The 17943-nt window shown below is 50.0% G+C and overlaps 8 protein-coding genes across 8 annotated transcripts; 4 read left to right on the top strand and 4 right to left on the bottom strand.

The window, feature by feature from the left end:
* Window positions 1-105: 105 nt before the first annotated feature.
* TRIREDRAFT_104059 (uncharacterized protein) lies at window positions 106-1307 on the bottom strand (the record flags this gene model as incomplete). Its single annotated transcript, XM_006962522.1, has 6 exons — window positions 106-294; window positions 349-600; window positions 659-699; window positions 789-881; window positions 945-1177; window positions 1246-1307. The coding sequence occupies 6 exons, from the start codon at window positions 1305-1307 to the stop codon at window positions 106-108; spliced, it is 870 nt and encodes a 289-aa protein (XP_006962584.1).
* A 465-nt stretch (window positions 1308-1772) lies between these two features.
* Window positions 1773-3690, bottom strand: cel5a (glycoside hydrolase family 5). Its single transcript, XM_006962521.1, has 3 exons — window positions 3600-3690; window positions 3115-3476; window positions 1773-2935 (listed from the first exon to the last, which is right to left on the bottom strand). The coding sequence occupies exons 2-3, from the start codon at window positions 3441-3443 to the stop codon at window positions 2008-2010; spliced, it is 1257 nt and encodes a 418-aa protein (XP_006962583.1). The 5' UTR covers window positions 3444-3476; window positions 3600-3690; the 3' UTR covers window positions 1773-2007.
* Window positions 3691-5179: 1489 nt separating this feature from the next.
* On the bottom strand, window positions 5180-5696 carry TRIREDRAFT_120311 (uncharacterized protein; the record flags this gene model as incomplete). The annotated part of the gene is made up of 4 exons (XM_006962520.1): window positions 5180-5402; window positions 5458-5526; window positions 5579-5631; window positions 5688-5696. The coding sequence occupies 4 exons, from the start codon at window positions 5694-5696 to the stop codon at window positions 5330-5332; spliced, it is 204 nt and encodes a 67-aa protein (XP_006962582.1). The 3' UTR covers window positions 5180-5329.
* A 1957-nt stretch (window positions 5697-7653) lies between these two features.
* On the top strand, window positions 7654-8731 carry TRIREDRAFT_56896 (uncharacterized protein; the record flags this gene model as incomplete). Its single annotated transcript, XM_006962756.1, has 2 exons — window positions 7654-8046; window positions 8111-8731. The coding sequence occupies 2 exons, from the start codon at window positions 7654-7656 to the stop codon at window positions 8729-8731; spliced, it is 1014 nt and encodes a 337-aa protein (XP_006962818.1).
* An 829-nt stretch (window positions 8732-9560) lies between these two features.
* On the top strand, window positions 9561-10586 carry TRIREDRAFT_2492 (uncharacterized protein; the record flags this gene model as incomplete). Its single annotated transcript, XM_006962411.1, has 1 exon — window positions 9561-10586. One exon carries the CDS (start codon window positions 9561-9563, stop codon window positions 10584-10586), a length of 1026 nt encoding a protein of 341 aa, XP_006962473.1.
* Window positions 10587-11679: 1093 nt separating this feature from the next.
* On the top strand, window positions 11680-13079 carry TRIREDRAFT_104054 (uncharacterized protein; the record flags this gene model as incomplete). Its single annotated transcript, XM_006962755.1, has 2 exons — window positions 11680-12236; window positions 12959-13079. The coding sequence occupies 2 exons, from the start codon at window positions 11680-11682 to the stop codon at window positions 13077-13079; spliced, it is 678 nt and encodes a 225-aa protein (XP_006962817.1).
* Window positions 13080-13600: 521 nt separating this feature from the next.
* On the top strand, window positions 13601-15381 carry TRIREDRAFT_72568 (uncharacterized protein; the record flags this gene model as incomplete). Its single annotated transcript, XM_006962754.1, has 6 exons — window positions 13601-13675; window positions 13715-13827; window positions 13895-14332; window positions 14500-14537; window positions 14587-14792; window positions 14839-15381. 6 exons carry the CDS (start codon window positions 13601-13603, stop codon window positions 15379-15381), a joined length of 1413 nt encoding a protein of 470 aa, XP_006962816.1.
* Window positions 15382-15506: 125 nt separating this feature from the next.
* On the bottom strand, window positions 15507-17307 carry TRIREDRAFT_56289 (uncharacterized protein; the record flags this gene model as incomplete). Its single annotated transcript, XM_006962519.1, has 5 exons — window positions 15507-15748; window positions 15808-16019; window positions 16085-16600; window positions 16660-16937; window positions 17002-17307. The coding sequence occupies 5 exons, from the start codon at window positions 17305-17307 to the stop codon at window positions 15507-15509; spliced, it is 1554 nt and encodes a 517-aa protein (XP_006962581.1).
* Window positions 17308-17943: the final 636 nt, after the last annotated feature.

The raw sequence follows: 17943 nt of genomic DNA, 5'->3' as shown, positions 1-17943 counted from the left end.
CCATTACTACCATGTCTAGCATATCTGTTCCCCGAGCTCTACCGCCTGCCGCCTGTGGAGTCTCCCGCCAAAGTATGCCCTGGCCAAACTTTCGCCTCTCGACCCTCAGATTCCAACGATTCTCAGAGCTTCCTCTGTGATCCTCCACAGTGATCGAGCCAACTCACTGTCGCGCGACCTGTCGGATCCGGTGTTGGTCTTCCCGGGTGCAGTCAACAGTCTGCCTTTGTAATTCTTAGGTTCATTCGCAACCTCCTTTGCGGTAGCACAGTAGAGCTGAGTGAGAGCGCCTTTCTAGGGGCTCTTCATCACGAGCTTGAGTACAGGCTTCAAGAAGCCAGGAAATACGCCCATGCCACCATCAGTAGCGACAGGGCCGGGGTCCACTGCCAAAGCCATGATGTTGGCATCTTCTTCATCCAAACGCCGCTGTAGCTCCCTTGTGAAGAGGAGATTTGCCAGCTTACTGGCGCCGTAGCGGCTGAAGACGGTCTTGCGCGAAGTATAATCATTCGGATCAGCCGTACCTGGATCGCTAAGGTCCTTTGTGGTTGCAAAGGTGTTATGCCTGGGCGCAAATTTCTCGGCAACTGAGCTGATCTATGAGTCATAAGCTTCAGCAGAACTGTGTTGAATCGCCTCGTGCAAAGAAACTTACGGTCACGATGCGGACGTCAGAGCCAGTTGTCGATGCCGTAGCTTTCAGGAGCGGCAAAAGCTTGGTAGTCAAGACAAAGTGGCCAATATGACTAGAATTTTGCCATTAACACAATGATCGCGACTCATACCGGGAGGCATTGTTACTCGCTTCACAGCAATGGTTAACTCAAATCCATCTGCGGTTCTTGTGAAGTCATCTGCAGCGACGCCGGCGTTGTTGACTGGAAAAAGGAGACATTGTTAACGTGGGAAAAGGCGGAGATCTGGAGGCGAAATAAGCTCACTCAGAATATCTAATCTTTTTTCCCAAGATGATAGTAATTGCGCTGCCTCCACGATGTCTGATAGGTTCGACAAGTCCAAAGGTAGCCATACTAAACGATCTTTGGTGATTGACTGATTCTCAGAAAGGATGCTGTCGATAGCCTGTTTTGCTCGAGATTCAGATCGGGCCCCAAGGTACACTTTCGCTCCGTGGATTGCTAGCTGCTTGACCGTCTGGAACCCCATTCCTGCGCTATCATGCACCGGAGCTGTCAGTTTTGCATCGCATAGTATCAGATGTGAACTGCGCTGGCAACGTACTTTCCTCCCGTCACCAAGGCAACTCGTCCAGTGAGGTCGGGAATTGAAGCCTCGCTCCACATGGTCAGTCAAAACGTATCGTTGAAGTTTTTGCTGCGGCTTGAGGAAGATTGACCTGATGGACGGAACAAATTCTATTTGGAGGTATTAGATATATTTATATACAATAACACAGATCTTTTATGACGGTAGAACATTACAACAATTGCGGCATCGGGTATCCCTTGACCTCGGAGAAAGTTACCCTCCTTTTGTCAGACACGATCGATTTCCAACAGATGGAAAGAAGAAAGGAATTACTGCTGTTCCACCCCTGGAGCTGCAAGCAGTCACTTCCCTGCCGTCATGACCAACTCAGCATGTGCACGCCTTTGGAAGCGAGCAATAATGATATCGGACGTGTGGGCTGGGTAGGGTTTGTCTCTCCAAGTGCTTCAACTTCTTGCGACAACTACGGATGCCGCTCCAAATTTGACATATGCCCAACAATTAACCTGAGTTACATACTCTTTCGACGGAAGCTCATTCAGCATCACATAAGTAAGGTTTTGATTGAACTTCGCAAGGGGGGCTGAGGAGTGTTGAAAGTGAAGAAGCTACCTAGGTATTTAGAAAATGCGTTGCGTGGCCACAGAGGGAATATGTACTGTTTGATGAAACTATATAAAGCTGAAATCGAGAACAGACAGCCTCATAGAGTAGCTACTATGTTTGATAGCGAGATACAAACGTTGGCGAGGCTTCTGCATTCAGCTCAGAGTGCTACTTTCTTGCGAGACACGAGCTGACCAAGGATGTGTCCGTCCATGAGTTACCACTGCCAGTCGGTGTTTCCGTCAGGACATACGTGCTATCAAATGATCCGGCACCCCAACCAACATAGCCAAGATAGACATCTGAGTTCTGGTTGAGATATTGGATTTGCTGGCACATGTCTTGTATGCAGGACTGAACGTTGCCACCACCGGTTTCTGTCAGGATAGCCTGGCGATTGTTCTGTCGGAGCCAAGTGGCAAGCGGAGAAAAGGCGCCGTCAATGTTATTTGTAGTACATTCGGCGTGAGTACCGGAGTTGTCTGAGTCCAAGTATTTGTGCACGTCAAAAATCAGATTCGTTGTTGACCCATCCGGGTTCGTGACTTGAGACAGGGCGGCTGCACTGCCATCGGATATGAAAGCCCCAGCAGATTGCCAATCATTTCCAGGCAAAGAGATGAATTGCGACGTAGCACCAGCGTTGCGGATTGCGGTTACAACCTCTTGGACCGTGGCAGCCCAGGTGTTGATGTTCACGTCGTGGGGCTCATTCATGATGCCGAACCACACCCTCGACTGAGATGCGTACTTTGATGCCAACTGCGACCAAAGGCTCGTGAATTGAGCATTAGTAGGGCCGCCCTGACCAATGATCCCACCGTTCCATCGAGCATAATTGTGGATGTCGACGATGCAGTATGCGCCCAGAGACAGGCACCCCTGAACAAGCTGATCATACTTGGAAATGCTCGTGGAATCAAGATTGCCGCCCAAATTGTTGTTGACGAGGTACTGCCATCCGACAGGTAAGCGGAAAATAGTCATCCCGTCGTCGTTGACGAAGTGCTGCATCTGGCCGATGCCATCGGGGTAGTTGTTTGAGCCGGTGAAGTTCTTCAACGGAGGATAAACCTTCGAGGTAACGCAAGTGCCACTGTAACAAGACTTCCATTAATTCTCAGTTCCTGAGTGAGCTGTCAGGTAGTTGTACAAAACACCGCCGCTTACCACCCACATCTTGATGGTGGCGGACCGGCGGTGTTCTTGCAGTCCGCATCGCTGTATACCCGCCCAACTTTTCAGCCAGCAACACCAGGAAACAAGGGTACTCACTCTGTGGTACAGCCAAAGTCAAAACCCGCGATGTTAACGCCGGCAAATCGGACCCCAGAGCTCGTGGGTGGAGTTGATGAGCTTGTTGAGGTAGCCCTGGTGGTGGTGGTTGGACCGGATGGTGGCCGGGTCGAAGTGGTGATAGTAGTGGCTCCCGGAATACATTGCGCATAATAAGGATTGAGGGTCGAACAAGCTGAGCCAGGAGCACAATTCGTAGGTCCGCTCCAACCAATACCTCCACACTGGCCCCAGACAGTCTGCTGTGCAGCGGCGCCGCCATATAGTATGGACGCTGCAAGCAGCAATGGAGCCACGGACTTGTTCATTGTCGATGACGGGGAGATATTATCGAGCAGAGGCTATTCAGCGCCATTAATACGGCTTGATGCTCTTGTAAAAGGTGGGATTCTCATTGCAGGTCAAGGTGAACGGGGGGGGGCAAGGGGGGGGCTCATAGAACTCATGTTGGAGGATCAACTCACCTTCGTCTGTGCGACTGAATACCAATCTGATATCTACGGGCCGACGAAAGAGCGTGTCTCTTATAGGAATGACCATAGGAAAACCTATCCAGGTCAGAAATGGCAATTGCTGATATCCCACTCTTCACAGTACCTCAATCACATCCGTGGAGAATGTAGCCGCCAACAATGTATTTATAGTCTGAAAAATTTCTCCTCGATCACTTGACGTTCTATGACCTGCATAGCAGACTGATCTGACATTGTACAAGTAGTATAGCTTTCTTCTTCGCAGCGACTTTACACCAGCGCAAGTGACAGCACCAAGCAAGCAATGCTTGGCCGGACGATCCTGGTAGGTTCCCTGAGTTACTGTTTGCACAACAATACGTATTGAGCCTGAATAACGCGTTCCCGGCTCTTTGACCTTCCCATCAGCCACAGGTTGCTCCCTCAAGATTACACCCAGGGGTAATACTAAATTGTTGCTCATATCAACCTCCGTTTTGAGGCAAAGGAGTTAGTGACAAACTTCGCAATAGGGTTACATGCTAGAATAGCATCATGTTTAAGCTCAATCTTCACTCAGGCACTTGCGGTATAACCGGTCGGCAAAATTGTCGATGCGACTCACCCCACCGGGAAGCCGAATCATACCTAGGTGCTTGATAAAGACGACACCATTCAGCCAAAAAAAGTTCTTCATGGGTCGGTGACAAGACGGTAGACAACCAGTTTTCGTTCCTGGATTTATAGCCTAACGGATGTGTTGTTCTCGTACAGGCTTAATGCATCTGTAACGGCTCGAAGGTTGATGAATAGAGAGCCTATATCTCCTACACGTCTGACTGGCAAAGTCTAAGTGTAGCAGGCTTTCAGTGACGGTGTCAAATTGGCGATGAATTTATTCTGAGAGTGTGAATAATAAAATAAACCGTCCTGCCTTACTCACGAGCTCTTGGGATGACAATCTTTCGTAACCGGTGGGCTTCATACGCTCCCAAAGCGTTCATCCTTCGTCTATCTGGATCATTGATTCGCTTTCCTGTCCGCTATGTTGAGGTTGGTCTAGTACCCCGTGGAGTCTGTTATCACTTGATTTAGCGCGCCATGTTGGTTCGTGTGCAAGGTTGCAAGACTCACGAAGCGTACATCATCAGGGATATGCATTGTGCCAGGTGATATATCCTGAAACCCTTTTGCTTCTCTTTGATAGTACATTGCCTGTAGGTCTGAGTTGCCGGGAAGAAGACACATAGCAGAAATTAACTACTTCCAAAGCCGGCTAGCCTGTTATTTTTCGCACCGCGACTCTCCGCAGACACTCGTTTGCTCTGCAGGCCGCCCCCCCCCCCTCCAGCAATTACCTAAACACCCGATTTCTTGTCTTAGACAATTTACTGACAGCTCGCTGACCGAAGACTGTATGGCCAAGGCTACTATTATACCCTGGGCGTAGATACTGATATGTTTTGCTTTGATGTCTTTTTTACGAGGAGTTCGATTTACGCCCTCCACGTGCACAGACAGATGTCGCAAAAGATATGGGATAGCAATTTCAGCGTGGTGGCAATGTCACGCACGTTCGAATATATTCATCTATGGTCTTCTTGTTTTATATCAATTCCCAGAGTCCCTGTTTCACTCTGTATGTTTCCCGTCGGACCATCCTGTCCTGATTGCCGGCCATTATATACCACGAGCCCATAAATGGCATCCCTACTGTTCTCCCCTAATCATCAGCTCTAAGCTTAGTTGACAATGTCAATGATAACATGGTCGCCAAATTTCTCCCTGATCTTGTTGACATTCTCCTCTGTCGTCCTGTCTTGATGTTAACCGTGGCGGCACCAGCACTGGAGCGAGGTGTTTCACTTACTTGAAGGAGAAGACAGGAACTTTGGAGAAAGTAGAAGGGACAGTCTGGTTGATAAGAGACTCGATAAACCTAGAATTCGTTTAGCAGTCGTCATGCATTCTTCAGGCGCGGTGAATCGTACGTCTCGAGCTCGTTGACATCAGCAGTCTCGTGGGGGCGGACCTGAACCGATTGCTGCGATAGTTGTTAGGTGAGCGGACACAGTTGCAGCAAGCGGAAGAAAGACTTACCAAAGCCATCTTTGGATGTCGATTGACAAGGGAAAGGGTGTTCAAGGAGGTTGTAAACTTTGGAAATGTTGGTGGGTTGTGATACAGAGCAGAATCTCCCCAGGGAGCTCGCCATGGCCTCTTTTATAATTTCGTGTTCGCTCTCCTGAGCCACGCTATCCGCAAACTGGAATCATACAGCAGTGATGTGGTAACCCTTGAACCACGTATCCATCACAATAAGCCACATTGGGCAGCACCATCTACGTGGCAGCATGCAGCGCCAATAAGACATGTAGCGCGCAGCAATAGGTGCATTTGCCAGCAATCATGCGCTGTTGTTCATACATGCAGAATCCTGCAGCAACTAGCATCCAATAGGTTTCGCAGATATGACTCGCCTGCGACTCGCTTGTTAGTTCCGCGGCCCGCAAGGCCTCTTCCCCCTCTTCTTTGGCCATTGGGCGTTATTCACTTGCCACTTCGTCCAGGCTTGTCAGTTTTACGAGCAGAAGTCTCACGCATTCAGGGGACATATCACATTATGTGAAAAGGGTTCAATCGTTGCCACAGAGGGGCCTGTAGACGCCCGTCTGCGTTTCTCTCCTGCGTCGAAGTCCACCGGTGCCTGCACACAAGTCGTGCAGCTAATGCCGCTCCTGAGTTCTTCACGCCTCAGGTGGAGATGGCGATGCAGGGATAATGTCGAGATGCCGTACTTTTCATCACGGAGTCCAAGAGCGATAAAGTATTACTTATGGGAGTCCGATGGTCAGATACTACTAAGAATTGCCTGAATCTTCCTCTACAAGACAAGACTGACAAGTTCTGCGAGAAAGCATCAACTGGGAGAATCGACATGCGTTCATGCCGTTTGCCCTCGAAGTACTCCGTACATGCGCCAAACGAAACGACAATGTGGCGCGGCATGACTACGCGCGAGGAAGCGTGGTGTGACAGGCTGGGTTCTAAGCGCTGATGCGAGTATGCTGCCACAAAGAGACATATATGCGCGGTTCGAAGGAAACAGCTGAATGAATGATGTTGACTCTTCGTCCTTGTACATTGATTGTTTCGTGGCTTTGTAAAGGGCAAATGACAAGCCCTGCTTGGTCATTGGGTCACTACCTTAGGCAGCGAAGAACCAGCACGTGCTCAGCACAAGGCTGCGGGCAGTCGAGACAAGATGTCGGTGATGTCCAATTTTGCATGCCCAGGCGGAGGGGGGATGCAAAACACACCGCCGCCCATCACCTACAGTTCAAGTGCCAGACTGGCGGTGTTTTCTGCAACCCGCATGGAAGACGATTTGCCCCTGCTCACTCATTATGCGGATCTCCCTGCGTGGTTCCTACTGACCCATCCCCACTGATGAACCATGGATTTGCCAACATGACTTGGCTGGACACTGATACCTAGCCAGCCGTTATCGAACTCATTGCAGTCATCCTGGCAGCGGCATGGCCCGGTACGTTTCAAAAGCTATAATTCGAGTTTTTCCGTAGTTCTCGAGGCCTTAAGGCTATTGGAGCACCTACTGACCGTGGCGTGCGTGCCCCGGCATGGAGTCGGGCATGCTGATTGTGGGCACTGTGATGCGGACCGAAGTATTGCCAGCATCTCTGTATCCAACACTTGCATTATCCAGTGATGAGATTGTCAATAACCCCAGGTGATATAGTGGAAATCTATGTATTCTATTTTGAAATCTCAGACTTTGTTGTGACGACGAGACTCATGTGGTTTGAGAGCGGCTGGTTTTCCGAGTGTCGCCCGCCTCGCATGATATAATCCCTGCGTCACGAGTGGAAACAATCGACATAAATGATGCTATGATATGCTGACACAACCGCTCCTAGGAACGTACAGCCTCGTGAAATAAATCGCAAGATCCAACCCAACTCCTTTAATCCTCATAAAAGGCGGCTTTGTCACTGTTTCAAAGAGCAATTACGCTGCCTTTGTTGGAACACACGTTTATCCCACCATGGGCATCCAACATCATGGTCACAATTTTCCCACTTGTTTTGCATCGTGCAGTATCCCTAGCTATTTCAATGCGTCACTACCGGAGAAGCTGAATGCTATTCGCAACGCGGGATTCGGCGGGATCGAGATGTCTATGCCAGATATTCTGGCATACAGCGAGCATCTCAACGGAGAAATGCTCAATGAAGATGACTTTGATGGCATTGCCTCTATATCCACAAAGATACGAGACCTTGTGGAAGATCTGGGCCTTCGTATTGTCATGCTACAGCCATTCTCCAGATTCGAAGGGTGGTCGAAATCAGAACATTCCGAAGAGCGAGTGGCAGCCTTCCGGCGGGCTCGTGGATGGATAAGAGTTATGGAATCTTTGGGAACAGACATGCTACAGGTAAGAGTTGTGAGGAGCAGTGGGTGACGGAGTACACAGAGCTCACGATATGGGTCTTGACTAGGTTGGATCATCGGACGCTGACGGAATCTCCTCGTCGTTGGATGACCTGGCCGCAGACCTCAGTGGGCTGGCCGACATGTTAGCAGAAAGAGGATTTCGACTTGCGTACGAGAACTGGTGCTGGGCAACACATGCCCCATTGTGGAAGGATGTGTGGCAAATCATTCGGAGAGCGAGCCGCCCGAATATCGGCCTTTGTTTGGACACCTTCCAAACAGCGGGAGGAGAATATGGTGACCCAAGCACAGCGTCTGGAGTCATTGAAGAAGTCGGAAGAGATGAACTGGATGCGCGATGGAAGCACAGCATGGCGGAGATGGCGAGTGCCGTTCGCGGCGACGAGATCTTCCTCCTTCAGATCTCTGATGCATACAAGATGACCCCGCCTCTATGCAGCGACGGGGATGAACCCAGATGTGCCTGGAGCCATGATTACCGTCCGCTGCCCTTCGATGGAGGCTATTTGCCGATCCAGGATGTGCTGGGTGCTGTACTTCGCACTGGATTCTCGGGTTGGCTCTCGATCGAGGTGTTTGACTCGAAGCCGAAAGAAGGGATGTCGATGGAAGACTTTACGAAAGCTGCCATGGAATCCTTGAAGCGTCTTTTAGATGAAGTATAAGCGTTTGTGGCCCAGAATCACTAATTGAACGGCGTAGTGCTCACCTTGTAGCACCATGAGGTTTCAGTTCACCGCGGCTTTTGCAAGTACCGAGGGCATCCAGCATGTCGATGCGCCATACCGGGGCGTTAGCCTTCTCTGTAACAATGGATTGCGCTAGTCCGGTCAAGCTCACACGATGCAATATGCGTCGTTGACACCATGCTAGATGGCCATCTCTGGTTAGCTATCTCTCGATTGCATTTGCAAACGCCACGTCCTTTGGTGATTGAGAGTGTGGCCATAGGGTGTGCTTCAATCTACAACAATTGTGGTAAGCTAGCAGCAGGTGGCTCAACGGTCCTTCATCGGTTCACTCACGGCTTAGTGCGGCGTGCTTCCACTACGTTGTCAGCATCGCAGCTCAAAGCTGACCGTAATTCAATCGCATACAGAAAATTTCTTCCTGAAGCATTGCCTCGATTGCCATTCTACGCCCCGAGTCGACATGGTTCATACCTACCTAGAATATCGGCAAACAAGTGCTACGTGTCACCGAGAGCTGCAAACATTGGTGTTGGCGTACTGGTGACGTCAGCCATTGATCGCTGATGAGGTCGTCGCTAAACGTGCCAGTTGACAAGTTCCCTAAGTGATACTGGAGTACACAACGACATGATCAGGATTTCACTCACGCATGCATTCCATCAAGGCGACAACGTCGTAGCTGCTGAAGATGCGTAATCGTACGCGCCGCATTTCGACGGCAATTACTCACGCCATCCTAGATGGCAAAGATGCCGAAACGAGTCATCAGAAGCGAGCAGCTTGCGTGCAGCTGCCACGCTCTATGCTCAAATTCTTCTACTTATGGCGTTTGGAGCTGATGCTGTTCCGACCTAACGATTTCCTCGCCCTTAGACGAGAAGTGTGGCATATAACCGATGAGGCGTATACACAATCCTTCCACACACAACACAATGTTCCGCGTCCGGTGCCTGAAGAGGAACAACACGCGCCGGCCCTTGTGCCGATGGGAGCCCTCGGGTACAGTGGTTCTACGTTCTTCAAGACTGCGGATGGAAAATTTCTCGTCAAGTCATTGGATCGACACTTCGAACACCAGTTCTTCATGCATGAACTACTTACACCGTACATAATCCACATGTGGGAAAACCCTGGCAGTCTTTTGGTGCGAATCACCGACCTCCTCTGTGTTCCATATCCTACACTGGGCGGGTTATTGGGCTTGGAGCCAACGCATCACGTTGTGATGGAGCATCTCCTCTATGGCATCGAGACAGATGGTGATACGGTTCGCTATGAGACGTATGACCTGAAGCCGGACGATTATTTCTTTCCTGAGCGTGACCTTGCGGATGGCAGACTCGCGCCGCAAAGCATCAAGAATAGGCTGGCGGATCATTTCCCAGATCAAATCCAGGTATCACAGGAGGCGACGAAGGAGTTGATGGACTTGCTGAATACGGATACCACATTCCTCGCCAAGTCAAATGTCTTGGATTACTCTTTATTCCTCGTGCGTTATCCAAGAAGCGGCGAATCGTTTTTCGATGCGGTAGAGACGTCGTTGGCTGAGAGACAAGCAGACTCTTGGAGAACGGGCGTTGTCTCTGCTGATGGACAATGGGTCTATCGCGTTGTTTTGCTGGACTTCTTCTGGGCTCGACATAAGTTCCGTGCCAAGGTCATGGCTGGCATTGTCACAGCGTTCAACACATGGGCTGGATATGGACCGATGACAATTACTACAGAGCCTTTCGAGTATCAAAGGCGTTTTATGAAGATGGTCCAGAAGCTGGTTGGTGACAACGGGGCGGATGAAGGACATGCTGGACCGAGCGCGGATTGCTAAATCTGATACCCTGGAACCCATTGCGGCCTACTACCTGAGGAAGAATGGGCTTTCGTTACCGACTTCCCCGTTTTCCACCTTTGTTGAGGTCGACTGACAGAAGGCCGAGTCATATTAAGCAGTGTTTATCTGTATGGGATGTCGAATTGAAGTAATCGGAAAGCACAAAGCCGAGCTTGAATTGAATCTGAATTTTTCATACGCCAAAGCGTCTCTGCTTCCGTCACACTTGCTGTCACGTTGCGCAGCTGATTCTACAGACGCTCTTCCAGGCGTGACTTGCCAAGATTGCTGGCACTAGATTCTTGTTTACCGGTGTCATGAGAAATGATGACAATGCTCTGTAGCAGTTCCCTGTGTCGGTACCTAGTGTCACTCCAGGTGTACTTGGATTTCTCCGTAAGCGATGGTGTGTTTATATCTGAGGTGGGCTTCATGCTACCGCGGATGGCGGAACTAGTGAAAAATATAATTGAAGAGACAAACTATATATAGCTATCGTTGGATGCGTTGTCTTCGAATACCCATGGCGGCACAGATCCAGTACCCAGTGGTCAATAATATATCGTCATACAAAGCAGAGGTGAGTACGGAGAATGACCATGATCAAAGGTAGCGCTAAGAAGTACTACATATTGTAGAGGCCGAACGGGGGCGGGCACCCGTTGCTTATCGCAAGCTGCACATGCATTTCTGTGATCCAATAACACAACATGTAGAAATTGACAAGACCGGTTTTCGCAAATGAATGACGAAGGCATGATTGAGAGCCGAGGCAAGTTTATGTCATTAGCAACTTGGACTTTCGCTTTCATACTCTGCATAATCAACACAATGCACTTCCAGGCTCCCACTGATCGACACACCGTGACGCTCATCAGCTACAGAAACGGTATGGATGACTTCATTCTATTTCATAACAGCTGAATGATAATCTCACTCGTAGCTGACGCTTTGGTATAGACTTACAGTATATGTCTGGATCCTATTTTAAGTCAACGAGAAGGCACTGTTGAATAGTTCATTGCCTGACTTGATATGTACAACTTCACAATCAACGTGTGTTAACGCTCCATGGGAAATGATACACAATATGTCGAGATACCGCGACTCTTATGACTATGGTGATGACGAGTATCGCTATAGCTCCTGCGACGCACGACCACTGCGCCGGTACCCCAAGCTTGCTCGTGGCACAGACAAAGAACAACCCAGAGCTGCTGTGCGACCCGAGGGGGTACGGGAGATCGATTATCATGACAGGCCAGCTGGACGGCAATATGACGACTACGGTGAGAGGAGCAAGCATAAAGAAGCAAGACATCGCCGTGAGGGTCGACCTTCTCGACAACGTGTTCGTTCGTTTCACAACGAGAATGATGTTGAATACCGACGACGAGGCGACCATCACCGCTCCCAAGCCAATACCCGTACTCGGAGCGAGCATGGCCTAGTAGAGGCAGCAACTGCAGGTCTGGCTGCCGGTGTTACAGAGGCCATGCGAGCACGTCATGATCCAAACAGGACTCGACGAGCAGTTACGGCAGCTGTCACTGCCGCAGCTGTCGACGCACTCGCTAGTAATGGAGACAAAAGGAAAAGGGGGCGACATCTTGTGGAAAGTGCTGTCAGTGGGCTATTAGTTGATCGGTTAGTCAACGGTCGTTCAGGAGGTTAGGTATGCTATGACAAATTGACTTTCTAATGTTCTTCTGCGTGAATATCGTCTACGTTCGTCGCAGTACTGGGTCATAATCATTATACTTGAAGAGCGCAGACATCATATGCTCACATATCTCGGATAGCAAGATCTGCTAGGGGTTCGCGTCTTCGCATTGCTGTTCCTCATCTGATAGAGCATCCTCTATTGAGCCGTCGAGTCAACTCCTTCGTTAGGATACGTTGATCCGTATCGCGGATTGGCATCAGCAGCCCATTGGCCTCGTGGGAGGAGTGAAAGTGGACGTGACGTTGCAAATCATGGTCCCAAGTGTATTGCAATTGAATACTCTCACGACAAACCGCGTTGCCGGACCATCATCATAATTACGGTTGCTGTGGATGCTGGGGAGGCCATAAACGGTTGTCCATTCTGAAATAGTAACCGGACAGTATATATACCGCTGGAAGATGCGAATTGGTCTGAATGCTTGACGACGTCTTAAGGTACACCGGTTGCTCGTTGTCGCTTGTCACCGCAAGTTCACGCCTTGGGCATCATACGCCAGGTGAGCTACTCTGATGAGCGATAACTACCAATGAGAAAACGAACCGCACCACACGCACTGTGAGAGTTGAAGGCGTTGACCAAGACCCAATGCGAATTACCCAGTTGCTAAATAATATAATGCGAACTAAGTCATAAAACGCAGGATATTCGGGATTGAGAACCAGATGTTGAGGATCCAGTCCAACCCGGACTATGAATCTTCATACAATGTCCAACGACTTAGGGGAACATCCTGGGCATTCACCTTTGCAACTGACTGCTAGTACTTCTACTGCTTCAATAAACTTTGTCAGTACTCTGTTCGGGGCTTCAAGAGTTGCTGCCACGCCGAAAGCCGCTGTCGGATTGGAAGCACACCTACGATCTCCCCCGAACTCCGGTAGAATGCCACCGGGAGCCGCCACCATACTTTCTGCGGCGAGCCGATGGACAGGGCTTCCCCCTTGATGGCTCCTCCGGAGTTGTCCCTGAAGCACGTTTATGGGGCCATTGCTCTTCTTTAAGCTAGCTGGATTGGCGATCTGTCTGGGCAGGATGTCTTAATTGGCATAACAGTTGCAAAAGTCTTTGCTAGGTGAGTTGCTGTTTATATAAGATGTGAGCTCTCGAACCTTGAAGCCGACAATCAGGTCCACCGAGGGCTGGCTACTTCGTAACCTCCTGTAAAGTTATCTTCTTCAAATGCTGCGAGAAGCTGTTCTACTGGCGGGGCTCTGTCTCGCCCGGCGGGTAGTATCGTCGTCTGAGCCCTTGCTCAAAGTTGCCGCGCCCGGCCTTGTCCCCCATGGGGCATCTCAAATCGTGGACCATGCTTTCGCCTCTTTCTCGTTCCCTGCCCATTGGCTTGCAGATTTCGCAGGTAGGCTGCTACCTGGCCAGTTGACGATTTGCCACGAAGCTAAGTCTCGTAGGAAACAACAGTTACCCTAACTTGTTCTCCCGCGATATCTTGGACCTCTTATATAGAAAGACTGGGAAGCACCCATACATCCGTGTAGGAGGCACTTCTGCGTAAGCTCAAGTTCTAGGGAATGGGAACGGCCCGAGGATGGTTCGCAATGCTAACTCACACCTCAAGAGATCGCACATACTACAACGAATCGCAGAAAGAGTCGATCTTAGTTGAATCTGGGGCGAATGGTATCCCATCCGCGGTGCATGTTGGTCCCGTCTACTTTGAGGCCTTCAACAACTTCCCAGGTTCATTGTGGAACTTCCAGGCCAACCTGGCCAATAATGCTACCTGGGGCCTTGAAAACACCTTGAAGGTATGCAAAAAGGTAATGAGCACACTCAAGAGCAGCCTCGTAGCTTTCGAGATCGGGAACGAGGTTGATCTCTACCCGTGTGCAGTTCGGCCATGCGGATACGACGTTCACGACTACATTCAGGAGTGGAATACGTATGCCGATGCAATTTCGAAACACGTTCTCAAAGGTAATCGCTACGGTTTAGATGAGCAAAGATTCTTCCAAGCCCTTGTCTTTGCAAATGCGGAGCTGAAAAGTTTCACCACGTGAGTAACACCACTCACAATACGATTGGACGATCTGGAAGTTAATCTGAGAAAAGGCCCAACGCGTTCGACGGAGGCATTGATTTGAGCAATCATGTGAAATCAGTATCCCTCCATCAGTAAGTGTAAACAAACGCCCTGAATGACTTATACTGACACAGGAACAGCTATGCAGCTGGTAACCAGGCCTGGGTCCGACTCCAAGGTCAGTTCTCTGTTTCCCTCACCTTTGTCCGTGCTCTAACATGTAGCAGAGACTTTCATGAACCACACTGCTGTTGTGGCTAATCTCAGCATTTATTCCCCTGCAAATGACTACCTGAGAGTGAACTACCCTAACATCACCTTTCTACTGGGAGAGACAAATAGTGACTACACTAATATCCTCATGAGTCAAGTTGAGGGAGTTTTTGGTAGTTCGCTTTGGCTCATTGACTACTTGATGTATGGCATGTCTATCGTAAGTCTTCCCAATGCTCTTCACACCTTCTCGCATGTATTAATAGGAGCGGCAGAACATCACCCGCTTCAACCTCATCCAAGGAACAACCTTTGGATACACAGGCTGGGTTCCTGTGCCTACTGGGAGCATGCAGCCCTATGTCCGGCCGCCGCTTTACGGTCAGATTGTCGTGGCAGACGTGATTGGTCACGACCCCGATGTTCAGATCCTCCCCGTCGAACTTGGAACCAAACACTGGAAGTTTTCCGCTTATGGCGTCTACGAGTCGACCAAGTTGCGTAAATACGTACTCATCAACCTCGACGAGTGGAATTCTACAACTCGTTACCCTCGACCAGCCCAACAGGTGATACTCAATTTCCCACCCGGCGTTAGATCCGCTACAATTCAGAGACTCCTTGGAGAGGGAGCCAGTGCGAACTCGAATATTTCATGGGGTGGGCTCAGCTGGAACTACACCCATGGGCGGCTCGCGCAGTCAGGTCGACCACGTCACGAGATATTGCGCATCAGAAGAGGCTCAGCCAAGCTCACAATTCCATCTACAGAGGCCGTTGTTGTTACGCTAGAACAATCAGAGTGGTAGTGTTCCTTGTTGGAGAGATGACCAACTGTACCAATGACAGATCGCAATACATTTGCATGCCTTCCATTCATGTGAACTATGGCTTCATTATCCAGTCTTCGACATTGCTAATAATCCGGGTTACTCTAGAGAACATAGCGGAAGTTGGGATTCTCCTGATCCGTCAAATCCTCCCAAGCGTGTACCAGTCGCTCATCTCGAGCCTCGCGCACCCCAGAAGCAGCTAGGTTATCTCGCCTTCTATTCTCCCTTGAAAGGTAGAGTCGTAAGGCAAGAAGCACAATTACAAGCAAGCTATAGCACCCAAGATGGGTAGCAAAGGCAATGAAATATCGAGGTGCATCCCAAGACAGGAAGACCTGGGGGCCTGTTAAGTGTTAGCAATTTGCTCAGTAACCAAATTTAATTCCTTGTTCCAGAACTTACCAATCGCGTTGCCAGTTGCCCATGAGATGAAGTTGAGGGCTACAGCTGCACTCTTCTTGGTTTGTCCGGCAACATTCCGCGACAGCATCGACAGTGCCAACGTCTGAGCCGCCCAGAACGACATGGTAATATTATAGCATACAACGAGACCAATCTTCTGGCTTCTGGTGTCGAGGGGAACTGTCATGAGGCAAATCGTACCAATGAATGATCTGTTTTGAGGCTCAGTTAGTTGTCCAAACGCCGATAGTGATTTATGAGCTATGAGGCGACTTACGGGATAATGAACACGGTCATGATGTAGAGATTCTGATTTGTTCGCTTCACCAACCAGGTTGAACCCAGGAGCACGATGATGATGTAAAAACCCAGGACCATGGCCAGGAGCTGAGTCTGCAGAACAGTGAATCCCATGCTTGAGATAATGATACCCTGGAACGCGCCGAGCCCGGAGGTAGGCAGAGTAGTGCACAGCTGGACCAAGCAATATCCCCAAATCTGAGGGTCCTTGAGCGCTTCGATGAATTGGCTCTTCTTCCATTCTCGGTTTTGAATGCCCGTCTGGTTGTCGCGAACTCTTTCGATCATGAGGCGCTTCTCCTCTTCAGTGAAGCATTTGGCCCGCATCGGCGAGTCCGGCATCCACCACCCAACGAAGAGACCAAAGACGACAGAGACGACTCCGTAAGCGAGAAACAGCCACTTCCATGACTGTAAAGGCCCTGTGGTTATTAGGCTGAAGCAGTAAGCCAGAAGGCCGCCGACGATTTGTTGAGCGCCATTCATCATGTACCTACCATCAAGGTGGTTAGCCAGCTATCGCATACAGCGCTACCATTGATGGAATCATACCAATAGGCCACTCGCGCAGCTTGCTCCTCTCTTCTGTACCACATCGCAGATAAGACAACAAATGATGGTTGACACACCGACTCAAAGAGACCGAGCAGCGTCCGCACAACAACAAGGCCGGTAAAGTTGGTACATGCGGCAGTGCAGGCCAACACTGTGCCCCAAGCCATGATGTTGAAGCTGAGATATTTTGCAATCGGGACTCTCGCAATGATGTAGTTCTGTGGGTATTCAACGACGAGGATGGTGATGAATACGCATGTTGTCAACCAATTATACTAGATCAACAGACTTGGTTAGCGAATGACTGTATTGAGAAGTCCGGCTTGTGCAGCAACTCACGTCTTGCCCAACCAGATGGGTGTCAGACTTTATACCCATTATTGAAGCAAAGGACATTGTCCCCTTATCAATAGCCTGTAGGAAGTACGTTGAGATCATGACCGTGAGGATACGCCGGTCGATCTTGCGGCGCAATTCATTGTTCGTCTCCGGGCTGATGGTGATTCTGGCCTCCGATATGTATTGAGCGAGCTCCTTGTCCACTCGCCTGTAGTCAGTGTGATCCTTGTCGATTTCATGAGACAATACCGCCTCAACATTGTCCTCAATCTCATTCACGCTTGGGCTCGGCTTTGGCGGTGACATCTCAGCAAGAAGGTGCAATCGTCGCTACTCTCTGCTCAGACGTTGTGGTGATTTGGTCAGAGACTGCAAGGCTCGTGTCCGTGTGTTGCTGATTGCAGGCGCAGGGAAAGCTATCGTTTTATCTCATTGTAGATTCCAGCAATACTGCGGCATGCCGACAGATGCCAAGAGCCTCACCCCGCAGATTGGGAAGAGAATCTGGGGTCACCCCAGAACTAGCAGACTTCCCCAAGTTTCCCGCGTGGGAACTAGATTAAGATGTGTTACGCTGGTGCAGACGAAGCTGCTTTCAGCACTCGCGTTGATTTACACCGAGCCCGAAGGGGGTGGCGTACTAGCGGAATCCTCCAAGAGATGGAACGCCAAGGGGCCGTCTGATAGCTTGGGTCGCGCTCTCAAGTTACATACCTACTTGTATTGTACTGCGAAGGCCTTCCCGTGGCGTCTGCGGGGCAACTTTCAGCTAGAAGCAAGCTATGGGCAGCATTCCATGTCCCCCAAGATCCCCGTGGGTCATCCTCGCTTCGAAATGAGCCGAGCCGAGCGTGGCAATCCGCAGATACTGGGGCTTCACCGACGGGCGATCTCTTCCGAGCCAAGGTCGCGCTCCAATATGCCAATCTTCCAGCAACTTAC

Source organism: Trichoderma reesei (assembly GCF_000167675.1).
Source record: "Trichoderma reesei QM6a unplaced genomic scaffold TRIREscaffold_3, whole genome shotgun sequence".
Classification (NCBI taxonomy): Eukaryota; Fungi; Ascomycota; class Sordariomycetes; order Hypocreales; family Hypocreaceae; genus Trichoderma; species Trichoderma reesei.
This window is presented reverse-complemented; position numbering and strand designations above follow the sequence as displayed.

Coding starts and splice junctions, on each gene's coding strand:
- cel5a (XM_006962521.1), bottom strand. CDS start 3,443: ATGAACAAGTCCGTGGCTCCATTGCTGCTTGCAGCGTCCATACTATAT. Junction 2,936..3,114: donor GACTTTGGCTGTACCACAGA/GTGAGTACCCTT, acceptor GTCTTGTTACAG/TGGCACTTGCGTTACCTCGA.